Source organism: Bactrocera neohumeralis, unplaced genomic scaffold (assembly GCF_024586455.1).
Source record: "Bactrocera neohumeralis isolate Rockhampton unplaced genomic scaffold, APGP_CSIRO_Bneo_wtdbg2-racon-allhic-juicebox.fasta_v2 ctg2733, whole genome shotgun sequence".
NCBI lineage: Eukaryota > Metazoa > Arthropoda > Insecta > Diptera > Tephritidae > Bactrocera > Bactrocera neohumeralis.
The window spans coordinates 4665-17757 of NW_026090320.1; the positions used below are offsets into that span (position 1 = coordinate 4665).

A 13093-nucleotide genomic window follows, 5' to 3' on the forward strand; every position below is an offset into this window, starting at 1 on the left:
TTTTCCATTTACTTCTTTTATACAGCGCATCGTGTGTAGGGGTGGGCCGAAATAGACTGGAACGGGTATACCCTCGGGGACAATGCCCCTACCCCAGTTCCCTGAGGCCAGTCCTTCGCTTTGCCGGTCCCGGAAAACACGTACGGACCGGCGCTCACCCGGGGCAACATAGGCTACTACTCCTATGCCCAATGCACACTTCCTGACCAAGGACCGAAGTGGCTGTTTACTGACACACGCCGCAGCTGATACCTCGGCAGAGTCAAGCTCACATCACCCCCTCCCTTTCGTCAGCGGAGAAGTCGCTGGCGAAGAGTTCAAGGGACTCCCAGTATGCTGCGTCGTGTACCGGTCAGGTAGATTTAATCAGCCGCACCTAACATGGTGAACAGACGCTGACCAGGAAGCCGCCCATTATGGATCCGTCGCGCCTGGATTTTTTTATTACACAACATGCCCTTGCATGTTGCGGGAGACACATATTTCAAAGGGGCGGTGTCGATTCGCCCACTGTCACAGGAGTTTCAACGGTCTTGCTGGCTTTTATACCGCAACCTCCACTCCCGCCGCTTCTCGTCGGGGATTGCTTATTCGCTTAAACTTATTTCGCAACTAACCTGCTACTACAGGCCGTCCGGCTATCCGCGACCTGCCGACCCCCCCGGTCGCTTAAAGCTCAGCGACGGTGACTATTCCCCTTGGAAATTTAAAGTCCCACCGGTTCTACAAAGAGAACAATTGCCTAAATAGCATAAGCACCACAAGTAAATATGGCAGCCAAAGTGGCGAAGAAAAAATGTAATAAATCTTACAACAAAAACATTTTTATTCATAAACGCAGGCGCAAATTCCGCAAGCAACCTCGCTTCATTCATAAAAACAGCCGCCGTAACATCTCCCCGAGCATGCACGATGGCAAAAGCTAAAAATCATAAATTGAACAACTTTCTGATGATTCTTCACAGAAAGAAGTGACAAAAGTGGCAACATAGCCGTTGTCGATTTAAAATATTTGTCTAAAATATTTTTCCGAGACTCGCAAAAATCTGCGTCGATATGTATGCAAGCTCATACAAAAACATACATATTTACGCTAGCTTGTTGGCGACGCTGTTCGAGCAGCAAGGGAAGCGGTAACAATCGGCGATCGTTTGTTAGTTTCTTTCGGCACAGCTCGGATTTTCTACCAACAACACAATGTTGTGGCGCTTTACCGTCGCGTCAGTGTTTCGACACATTGAAGTGCTGAACACATTGAGCGCGACAGGCTACAAAGGAATAGTAGAATACCCACGTTCTTAGGGATACAGTTATTGAGCCAGCTGCACAACTACATAACTGTGTCCATAAGAACGTGTGTATTCTAATATTTGACAGATGTCAACAGTCGAACAGCTCATTCAGCTCTCAAGCTGCCGTTAAACCTTCAAATTAATGAAACTCCAACTTGCTTCCTTTCGAGGAATTCTGCGATGGCCAAAGTGCTGCAGCAAACAAGATTGATCATTTGGGATGAATGTACGATGGCACACAAAAAATCTTTGGAGGCATGAGATCGCTCGATGCAAGATTTACGAAATAACAAAAACCGGTTTGGTGGTGCAATGATACTATTGGCATTCATTTCGACAAATATTGTCAGTTGTTCCACGCTCAACGCCAGCTGATGAACTGAATGCCTGTTTGAAGTCGACCATTTTATGGAAATACATAAAAACACTTAAATTAAGTATAAACATGAGAGTCGAATTGCAGGAAGAGCAGTCTGGAGAAGTGTTTTCCAAACAACTGCTCGATATTGGTAATGGTATTATTGATGTTGATACATCATCTGGATACATTACATTCCCTACCAATTTTTGTAACTTTTGTGAATCAAAGACCGAACCCATGGAGATGATTTTCCCAAACATTGCTCAAAATTACGTAAATCACATTTGGTTAAGCGAACGTGTTATATTGGCCGCAAAAAATGTTGATGTGAATGAAATGAAATTTCATATTCAAGAGAAAATAGTTGGCGAATTGAAGAATTACAAATCAGTTGATTCCATTACTAATGAAGATAAAGTTGTCAATTATCCAACAGAATTTTTCAATTCGCTGGAATTGCCCGGCTTACCACCTTTTAATCTGAAATTAAAAATCGGATCAGTAATTATTATGTTACGGAACATAAACCCGCCACGTCTGTGTAATGGTACCCGACTCGGGGTGTTGAAATTATTGAACAACGTCATGGAAGCCACAATTTTGAAAGGGAAGTACAAAGGCGAAGATGTTTTAATCTCACGCATCCCTATGATATCGAACGACATACCATTCAGCTTTAAACGTTTACAGTTTCCAGTGCGGCTTGCATTTGCAATGTTAATAAATAAATCGCATCGGGAGTCGCTAAGTGTATATGGCATCAACCTAGAAAATCCATGTTTTGCACATGGCCAATCATATGTCGCCTGTTCCCGTGACGGAAAACCATCAACATTATTTATTTATGCTCCAGAACATAAAACAAAAAAAAGGTGCGTGGAGTTCCTACGCGCGGATGAAGTTATACTTCTTAGTGATATTCCAAGAAATGCGTATCATTTTGTATGAAAGAAAACCAGAAAACTTAAACTCACATTTTATAAATTTATTATAATTTATTATATCCCCGAGGATGCCTTTGCCAACAAGTCGTCTTTTTGCGACGATCGCAAAAGCTAAAAATCATAAATTGCACAACTTTCTGGTGCTTCTCGCAAAAATCTGCGTCGATATGTATTCACGATCATACGTATACATACATACATATTTACACATGTTTGTAGGCGAAGCTTCTACAGCGGCAAGGGGTGACAATCGGCGGCCATTACTTTAGTCTTAAATTTTCAACGGCCAACGCAGAGCATTTCAACCAAAAGGAATTTATTCATTAAAATCACCACTCAGAAGTCGTTTTATCCGTTGTAGCGAACGATTTCCGAAGAAACATCATTTCTAATACGCCAAAAAACAAAATTAGAAATGAACTTCTTAAACCTCACGCTGTCAGATAAAACGATATACCTCGTCATCGCGGGTCGTTTTCCAAAAAATGTAGATGAAGACAAACTACAGAAATAATCCTGTAAAGTATAGCCTTAATTTTTCAACGGCCAACACAGGGTATTTCAACAAAAGAGGTCACATAAAATAGTTGAGAATTTGCAGAAATGAAAGACGAAGGAAAGAAAAAGCAGTATAACTTCAATAATGAACAAGCACACAAACATACATATGCGCAGCAGCAGCAAAGAAAGAGGTAACAATCGGCGATCCATTGTATATTTCTTTCATGCATAACCAAATCATAATTAGGACAACGCAATTCAAGAGTCAATGGTGGTCTAGGTGGTAAGCGCTTCATAAGTTACGACGAGCACCTAGGAAGTGCGTAGGTTCGAATCCCAACAGAATTTGTTTTAATTGATATTTTATAATAATTCATTTTAAATATATAAAAGATTTACCTAAACATTATGATGATATTTTCATGATTCGTACGCAATGTACGAATGTAAGCAATTTCGTTTTGCCGTCGGCATTTCAATTTCTCATGCTTCAATTTTTGCTTTCAACCAAGAAATCGCTTGTATGTAGGTATGTACATATGTGCAATATATGCCTTTGCGTTTTGCCGTCGGCATTTCCATATTGACATGCAAAAGTAATTATGTATTTCATTGTTTCGTTTTGGCCCAATTTTGTATATTAAGACAAGTGTCAATAATTGCGCCAAAATCAAATATATTATATATTCATATGTAAACATGTTTTAAACTTTACATAAAATTGAAGTGTCAATAATTGCTCCAATTTTCATAAAGTTGGAAACTTTGCGCGAATAAGACGTGTGCGGGTTAAGTCGTGAATTTTACTTATATTAATTAATTTGAAAGTGCCGAAAAGTGCGAAACAAATTTCAATAAATTTAAGTAAATTTTGTATTTTCATTTATATTTAATTGTAAATAAATTTTTTAAAAATTATTTGCCCTAGTTGTCCATTTTTTTATTTTCTCATACATTTCAGCCGATTTTTATATAGAAATTTGACCGGCGTAGAAGCAAAATGCGAAACAATCATACATACATATATTATGTCGTTTGCACATTTGTCTGTATGTTTGCGAAAGCAAATGTTTTACAAAAGCATATTTCTATACTTATACAAAATTATTAGAACCATCGTATCCCTGCCAACCATGAGCGAGTAAAAAACCAGATAATCAGTTGGTAAGAAAGTGGGTAATCCATAGGGTAATCATGTGTACTTTAACATAGGCCGAGCGACAATTTTACCCAGTCACGTACGTATACATGTGATCATACATCTTTGCTGCGCTCATTCAGCAGTGTCATATAAAAAGTATATCTGTCCTGCTCTAATATCCCCAATCGACGGCTGATGCAGGGTTGCATTTTCTCTTTTTAAATAGCTGATGCAGGGTTGCATTTTAAACAGCTGATGCAGGGTTGCATTTTTTGATTCCTACTTTTAAAATTTCTTAAAATTTCAAACTAAACTTTTTAATTTTCAAAATTTTTATTTCATTTTATTTTTTATATGTTTACAAAAAATTTATTACAATTTATATAAACAAAAATATATTTAATTTAAAAAATAATATCTGAAAAAATATTAAATAAAGAAAAGAATTTTTAAAACCTGAAAATAAAAGAGTGGAAAAATATTATAAAAGACAAATACCTGAAAATAAAATAAAGATTATTAGTACCTGAAAATAAATAATAATTACATTGAAGAACGATTAATTGTATAAAATGATGATAATATCTGAAAAAAAGATTAATATTATCTGAAAGAATAAAATATTTTAAATACAAATAGAATTTACTCTGAAAGCCAAGATTAATTAAATAAAAATCATAATAATATCTGAAATAAAAGAATAATATTATCTGATTATTTAAAATATAAGGCAAACATTTGTTTTCACATATTATATTGGATTGTGCAGGCCGCCTTAAACGCATAAAATACATACTTATGTACAAATGTAATTATTTTTGCGTATTATGTTGAACTGCGCAATCCAATTTCAAACAACACACACTTTTTCTCACATACTTACTTAACAATTTAAATTTGCTGCTTCTGATGATATTGCTGCAGCTGCTAATTCCAATGCTATAAAAACAAATGAAGTAATTATTTGCAAATTATTTAAAAAAATCATTCACTTACCTTCTTGTTGTACGAGCCTCCTTTACGATAGTACGATCACGAATGACATGCGTCTTTCAATCGTTTTTTTATTACCCTTTTTGGGATTTTCTTTTGTCACTATTGACAATAATGTTTTCTCCTTCGCACTCATTCAAATAAATCAACATTTAGGTAAACAAAAAATAGCCCGAAAATGTGCGTTGGTGTTAGTGTATAGAGAAAAAATGTGTAGTTGTATTGGAATATTTGTCTCAAGCGGGTAGCCGTGGTTGGCAAGGATGTTTCTTATGTACATGCAAAACCAAACCATACTTAAGTCAGCGCAACCTAAGTGTCAATGGTGGTGTTGGTGGTAAGCGCTTGGAAAGTCAAGATGATACCACAGGCCTCAGGTTCGAATCTCGACAGAATACATTTTTAATTTTTTTGCTTTTAACATCGTATACTATACAAATAAATATTTTTCTTACTAATAGAAATTAAATTTATCACAGCAATATTATGTATATGTATATTATGTATATTGCTGTGATAAATTTAATTTCTATTAGTAAGAAAAATATTTATTTGTATAGTATACGAATATTATGTATATGTATATTATGTATATTGCTGTGATAAATTTAATTTCTATTAGTAAGAAAAATATTTATTTGTATAGTATACGATGTTAAAAGGCATACATCTTCTATCCTATCTTGTGTATCTGCACATGCTCATATGAGTGTACATATGTATACGCATGTGCGCGTTCAGAAATTGAAATCGTATTTTCATCACTTATCAATATACTTATTAATGTGCGCGCATTGACTTGCATGTTCACACATTCATACATACTTATATCTACATATATTTGCATACATTGCCAAACAAATAATGAACAAGCATACAAACATACATATGCGTACACATCTATATATATAAAAATGAATGTCATTTTTCGTTGTGACTTTATAACTCAAGAACGGGCTCACCTATCCAAACCCAATTTTTAGGCTTTGTTTGGATTATTCAGTAGATGGTTAATGTTTTGAAATTTTAAGAATCTGATATCAGAGTCTCGAGAAATAGGAAAATTTCACCACACATATCTTACATTTTTTTTATTTAACTCGTACCTACTTGGAAAGCTGAAAAGCGCTCAATGTATGGTGAAATTATTTTTAAAAACACACCAAAAACCCATTTGTTTGGTCAGATTCATCCCACTTAGCCAGCGGATTATACGTTTTCATATTAACATACATACATCAATAATAGTTTAATCATTTACTAAACGATTTGTTACCTACTTAGCTACGCTCTTTCGCTCTCAAAATTTATGAACTTTCGTCTTAACTAGCATACTTATTATTCCCACCTACAAACTTTCTTGCATTAAATTTATATCAACATGTAGGTATGTATGTAGCAGGCAGATCGACAAACAAAGTAGGCTTTGAAAAGACATCGAACTATATTACGGTGCATTTATTTTGCATAGAGAAATACATGAATATTTTGTTTTTTGTAGGTATATAGAGCTTTAACCCTTAGCATTAAGAAAATTCAAATTAGGAGAATATATGACATTAGTTATTAAATTTTTTTTTTAATAATTACACTGTCCAACAAATGAAGACTTTTTGAATGGAACAGAATAGCGACCCCTTAATTCTGAAAGGGTATGTTGAGTAGATCATTTTTGTAGCACAAACTTATGGTCCAGCACGTCTGAGTTTGTTTTTTACAGTGGGTCAAAGTTTTCATTTCTTGGTCGAAGGGAGCATTATACTATATGAAAACAAGTAAGGAAGGGCTAAGTTCGGGTGTCACCGAACATTTTATACTCTCGCATGATAAAGTGATAATCGAGATTTCATTATACGTCATTTACATATTTTTCAAATACCGTATTTTTGTAAAGTTTTATTCCGCTATCATCATTGGTTCCTAATGTACTATATATTATACAGAGAAGGCATCAGATGGAATTCAAAATAGCGTTATATTAGAAGAAGGCGTGGTTGTGAACCGATTTCACCCATATTTCGTACATGTCATCAGGGTGTTAAGAAAATATTATATACCGAATTTCATTGAAATCGGTAGAGTAGTTCCTTAGATATGGTTTTTGGTCCATAAGTGGGCGAGGCCACGCCCATTTTAAATTTAAAAAAAAATCCTGGATGCAGCTTCCTTCTGCAATTTCTTCCGTAAAATTTAGTGTTTCTGACGTTTTTTGTTAGTCGGTTAACGCACTTTTAGTGATTTTCAACATAACTTTTGTATGGGAGGTGGGCGTGGTTATTATCCGATTTCTTCCATTTTCGAACTGTATATGGAAATGCCTGAATAAAACGACTCTGTAGAGTTTGGTTGACATAGCTATAGTAGTTTCTGAGATACGTACAAAAAACTTAGTAGGGGGCGGGGCCACGCCCACTTTTCCAAAAAATTACGTCCAAATATGCCCCTCCCTAATGCGATTCCTTGTGCCAAATTTGACTTTAATATCTTTATTTATGGGTTAGTTATGACACTTTATAGGTTTTCGGTTTCCGCCATTTTGTGGGCGTGGCAGTTGGCCGATTTTGCCCATCTTCGAACTTAACCTTCTTATGGAGCCAAGGAATACGTGTACCAAGTTTCATCATGATATCTCAATTTTTACTCAAGTTACAGCTTGCACGGACGGACGGACAGACGGACGGACAGACGGACGGACGGACAGACAGACATCCGGATTTCGACTCTACTCGTCGCCCTGATCACTTTGGTATACATAACCCTATATCTGACTCTTTTAGTTTTAGGACTTACAAACAACCGTTATGTGAACAAAACTATAATACTCTCTTTGGCAACTTTGTTGCGAGAGTATAAAAATGTTGTAAGTTAATGTCTGAGAGAATTCTTATGGTCAGAGTTGTATTGTGGAATTGTATGAGGATTATTTTTGTGGAAGATCTTAACCCTCTAACTGGTTTCTTTATGGGTCAATTTGACCCTTTTTTCGAGAAAATCAAAAAATATCCTTTAAAAAAGGACATTTAAATATTAAAATATTCTACGAAAATGTTTGGCGGAAAATTTCAGTGGGAGTCACCAAAGACACCATTGTTGTAAATAAAGCTCTTTACGATTGATAAAAAAATTATAATTTTGTTTTAATGGTGGTTTATTATAGTATGTACATATTTATTTTTTTGCTTCAGCAATAGTAGGAAAATGGATTAAAGATTAAACTTAATATGCTTTCCTGTATTTAGCTTGACGTGAATGTTCCGATGTGTCAAGGTTTCTGTACAAGCCCCATACGTATTCAGCAAGCATTACACTTTGGGATTTCCTTTGAATCTTTCTTCCAATACCTTTATATCCTGATGAAACCTTTCACCGTGTTCATCTGAAACCGCTCCAAGGTTTTCTTTAAAAAAATTGAGATGAGAGTGCAGAAAATGCAGCTTTAGTGACATCTTAACGCCAATATTGTTAAAACCGATTAGCATGCTTTCAATATTTTCTGCATAGTTTTGTGCTTTTGAGTTTCCAAGGAATTCTGATATAACCAGCGGCATAAAGTCAAATGCTGTCTTTTGCATATACGACAGATGACCATAAAATTCTTCATCTTGTAATAATTTTCTGATAACGGGTCCAACGAGGTCCTAGAAAAGGTAGTTTACATTAAATGAAATAAATTATTTCTTAAAACCGTATTTTACCTTCTTTTAATTTTGCTGCAGATTGCAGATTGTTTGAATGCGTTTGAAAGCATATCCTTGTGTATTTAAGCTTTTAATAAAATTTTTCACCACGCCCAACTTAATATTCAGCGGTGGAATTATGACCTTATCTTTTAAGACAAGAGATTCATGGATTACATTTAAGTCACCAATAATATTTTCTTTACGTTCTTCGAAATATTTAATATGATAATGGCTGCTGGTAGCACGTGAATCCCATTTACAAAGAAAGCACATATATTTTGTGTATCCTGTTTGCATTCCAGTCAATATTGCTATCATTTTGAAGTCTGCGCCTACTTCCCATTTATATTTATAGTATTCAATTTTATTTAAGAGATTTAAAATATTTGCGTATGTTTCCTCCTTTTTGGTGGAATACGCAACCGGTATTGATGGATGCTGATTTCCATTGTGCAGTAAAACTTTTTTTAAGCTGTGTTTTGAACTATCTATAAATAGTCGCCAAGCAGAACAGTCCAGTGGAAGCTTTAGATATTTGAGGCACCGGAACACCTTCACAGCGCACTTGTGGTAAAATGACATTATTTGTTGCTTCGTATGTCATTATCGCGTAGTGCCTTTGGCTTCTACCAAATTTGTAATTTACGCAGAAATAGCATGTATCTGATTTGTGATTTTAAGGTTCAATCCATACAATAGGCGCAGAAAATGACAGCGCCTTAGTACCGCCTTTGTACCAGGTCAAAAGACCTCTTTGGCAAGTAGTACATACAGGTTTTAGTATCCAAACTTCACATAAACATCGTATTCCAAAGAAAAGAAAATATGGTTCTTCAATTGTAGGGAATATCTTTCTTCTGCTTTGAAGGTGCGTAAAATGTCCACAAATAAAACAAAATCAATTTCTTAATTTGCAAACACAATCCGCCATGCTTATTTAAGCTTTAATTGTTTTTTTTATATTAATTTTAGTAAAAATCACACCCGATATGTACTGCTTAGTAAGTCAATTATGCTTAATTTTATCACACCCAATTTGTAAGTCACAGCTGACTAGACGCGAGAACTCAGTGTTCGGCCCGGCCGAACTTGACGACGTTTTCACCTACTTTGTATATATTGGCGTGCAATTTTTTTATCAATCGTAAAGAGCTTTATTTACAACAATGGTGTCTTTGGTGACCCCCACTGAAATTTTCCGCCAAACATTTTCGTAGAATATATAAATCCTTAAATGTCCTTTTTTAAAGGATATTTTTTGATTTTCTCGAAATAAGGGTCAAATTGACCCATAAAGAAATCAGTTAGAGGGTTAAGATCTTCCACAAAAATAATCCTCATACAATTCCACGATACAACTCTGACCATAAGAATTCTCTCAGACATTAACTTACAAAATTTTTTTCATATAGTATAATGCTCCCTTCGATCAAAAAATGAAAACTTTGACCCACTGTAAAAAAAAACTCAGACGTGCTGGACCATAAGTTTGTTCTACAAAAATGATCTACTCAACATACCCTTTCAGAATTATAGGGTCGCTATTCTGTTCCAAAAATGCTGTTGAACAGTGTTATTGAAGTTTGTGTGAATTTGTGAAAAAAATAAATATAGCGCAAAGCGAATTTCCGAGCAAAACACGGTAAGTTTTGAACTGTTGAAGTGAATTACACGAATGTATGTGTTTCCTGATTTGAAAAAAACATATGGTGTACCACTATTAAAGTAGGCTTTTTTCAATTTAATTTATTCTTTTTTAATTGAAAGAAAAATGCCACGACCCACACGAGGAAATATAGATCGGCGAACGCTACGGCATTACAAAGGCGATCACAGACTCCAGATGAACGAGCACAAGCTAATGCATCGCAACGTGAACGTAATGCACGAATAGATCTGTAACAGTCAGATTAATTACAGTATGTACGGATATATTGGAATAATGGACGCAATATGTCCACATTGTGATGCGGCTAAATTTCCAGGTGAAACGCCCGGCATGTGTTGTGCTAATGGCAAAGTGAGATTACCACCATTAGAAACTCCACCCGAACCATTGTCTTCATTAATTTTGGGACTTCTGAAAATTCGAAGCTCTTTTTGAGTCATATTCAACAATACAATTCGGTATTTCAAATGACTTCTTTTGGTGCTACTAACATTATTAGAGATAATTTTATGCCGACGTTTAAGGTAAATACTTAAACAGGATTGTCCCAATCAATCTGAATCATAAAAGTATTCTATAGTTTTAAAAATTATTATGCAACATATACCTAAAATTGCATACATGTTGCAGATTCAGGGCCAAATTTATCATCAAGCTGGTTCGTTATTGCCATACCCCGACGCTGATTATCAATTTTTGCAAATTTATTTTATTGGTGATGAAAATCGTGAATTTGGATCAACGCTCTGCAATTACTTTGAATACAAGATGAGAAATTATTTGTGTGCTACAAAGGTTTTTCCATCAGCATAAAGCATTAGTTCAATTGTTCAAAATTGCTCTCGATCGTATGCCCTCTGATCATCACAAAATCGTAATAAGGGCTGATAGAACACCTTTTGGAGAGCATGAAAGGCGATTCAATGCATCGACAATTGATGAGGTTGTAATTGTAATTCGTGGTGATCAGTTTCAATCGCGTGATATTACACAGTACTTTCAATAAATCGTAGAAATACAAAAATACCAATTGCAATACGCCAAATATTTATGTTTTTATTAATGATTAACGTTAGAAATTTGTACTTCATCGTAGAAATTACCAATTGCAACGTGTTTTGGAACTTCATCGTAGTTATGACGCATTACAATACCCAATATTGCATTGGAAAGGTGACGATGGCTATAATATAAATATACCAATGATTGATCCACGAACAGGTAAATAATATTTTCAGTGTGTTGACATTTCATCATTTGTAGAAATTTCTTAAGTCACATTTTCCACTTATTTTAAGGTCTACATGTACAAAAAAAGTTAGTGCCATGAATTTTTATCGATTGATGGTTCGTCCACAAGAACAAAACTATATCTTGAGATGTCGTAAACTATATCATCAGTACATCGTTGATATGTACGTCAAAATAGAAACAGAACGTCTTAATTTTATTCGTTTCAACCAAGCAAAATTAAGGTCTGAACAATATATTCATTTGCAAGATGCGATAGCGAATGATGCTAATATTAATGACATCGGACGTTTAACTATATTGCCATCTTCGTATATTGGTAGCCCACGGAATATGAACGAATATGCACAAGACGCAATGTGTTATGTAAGAAAATACGGTCGACCGGATCTGTTCATTAAATTTACATGTAATCCGCAGTGGGATGACATCAAAAACAATTTATTTGCAGGACAGTCGACAACCGATCGTCATGACATTACTGCGCGTGTTTTTCGGCAAAAATGTAAAGCAATTACGGATTTAATTGCGATATTATATGTATTTGGGGAGGTGCGTTGCCATATGTACTCCATTGATTGGCAGAAAAGGGGATTGGCGCACGCACATATACTAATTTGGCTGGTACATAAAGTAACTCCGGATCAAATCGATAACCTTATATCAGCTGAAATTCCTAATCACACTGCTGATCCTGAGTTATTTCAAGTTGTCGTTAAAAACATGATACATGGACCGTGCGGTGAACTAAATATGAATTCACCATGTATGATTGATGAAAAGTGTTCGAAACGATACCCAAGGCAATTTACTTCAGGCACAATAACGGGCAATGACGGATATCCGTTGTATCGACGTAGATCACCTAATGATAATGGCAAAACGGCAACCATTAGAATGCATAACCAGGAAGTTGAAGTTGATAATCGTTGGGTGGTTCCGTATTGTCCATTATTATCGAAAATATTCAACGCTCATATAAATGTGGAATATTGTAATTCTGTCAAATCCATTAAAGATATTTGCTAGTATGATATGTAAATAAAGGGAGCGATATGGCTATTTTCGGTGTTGCTGATGAGAATAGATATGATGAAATTACTCAGTATCAAATGAGTCGCTATATTAGTAGCAATGAAGCTGTCTGGAGGATTATGTCGTTTCCAATGCACGAAAGATATCCTGCGATTGCTCACGTGGCTGTACATCTTGAGAATGGCCAACGTGTTTATTTTAATGTAGCAAATTTATTGGAAATAGC

General features: G+C 35.3%; 1 protein-coding gene and 2 pseudogenes across 1 annotated transcript; 1 reads left to right on the forward strand and 2 right to left on the reverse strand.

Annotated features, from left to right (window-relative positions):
• Positions 1–2928: 2928 nt before the first annotated feature.
• On the reverse strand, positions 2929–3130 carry LOC126766868 (small nucleolar RNA U3; annotated as a pseudogene).
• Positions 3131–8399: 5269 nt separating this feature from the next.
• On the reverse strand, positions 8400–9210 carry LOC126766866 (uncharacterized; annotated as a pseudogene).
• Positions 9211–11711: 2501 nt separating this feature from the next.
• Positions 11712–12861, forward strand: LOC126766867 (uncharacterized). Its single transcript, XM_050484550.1, has 2 exons — positions 11712–11802; positions 11880–12861. Exon 2 carries the CDS (start codon positions 11908–11910, stop codon positions 12859–12861), a length of 954 nt encoding a protein of 317 aa, XP_050340507.1. The 5' UTR covers positions 11712–11802; positions 11880–11907.
• The last annotated feature ends 232 nt before the right edge of the window (positions 12862–13093 follow it).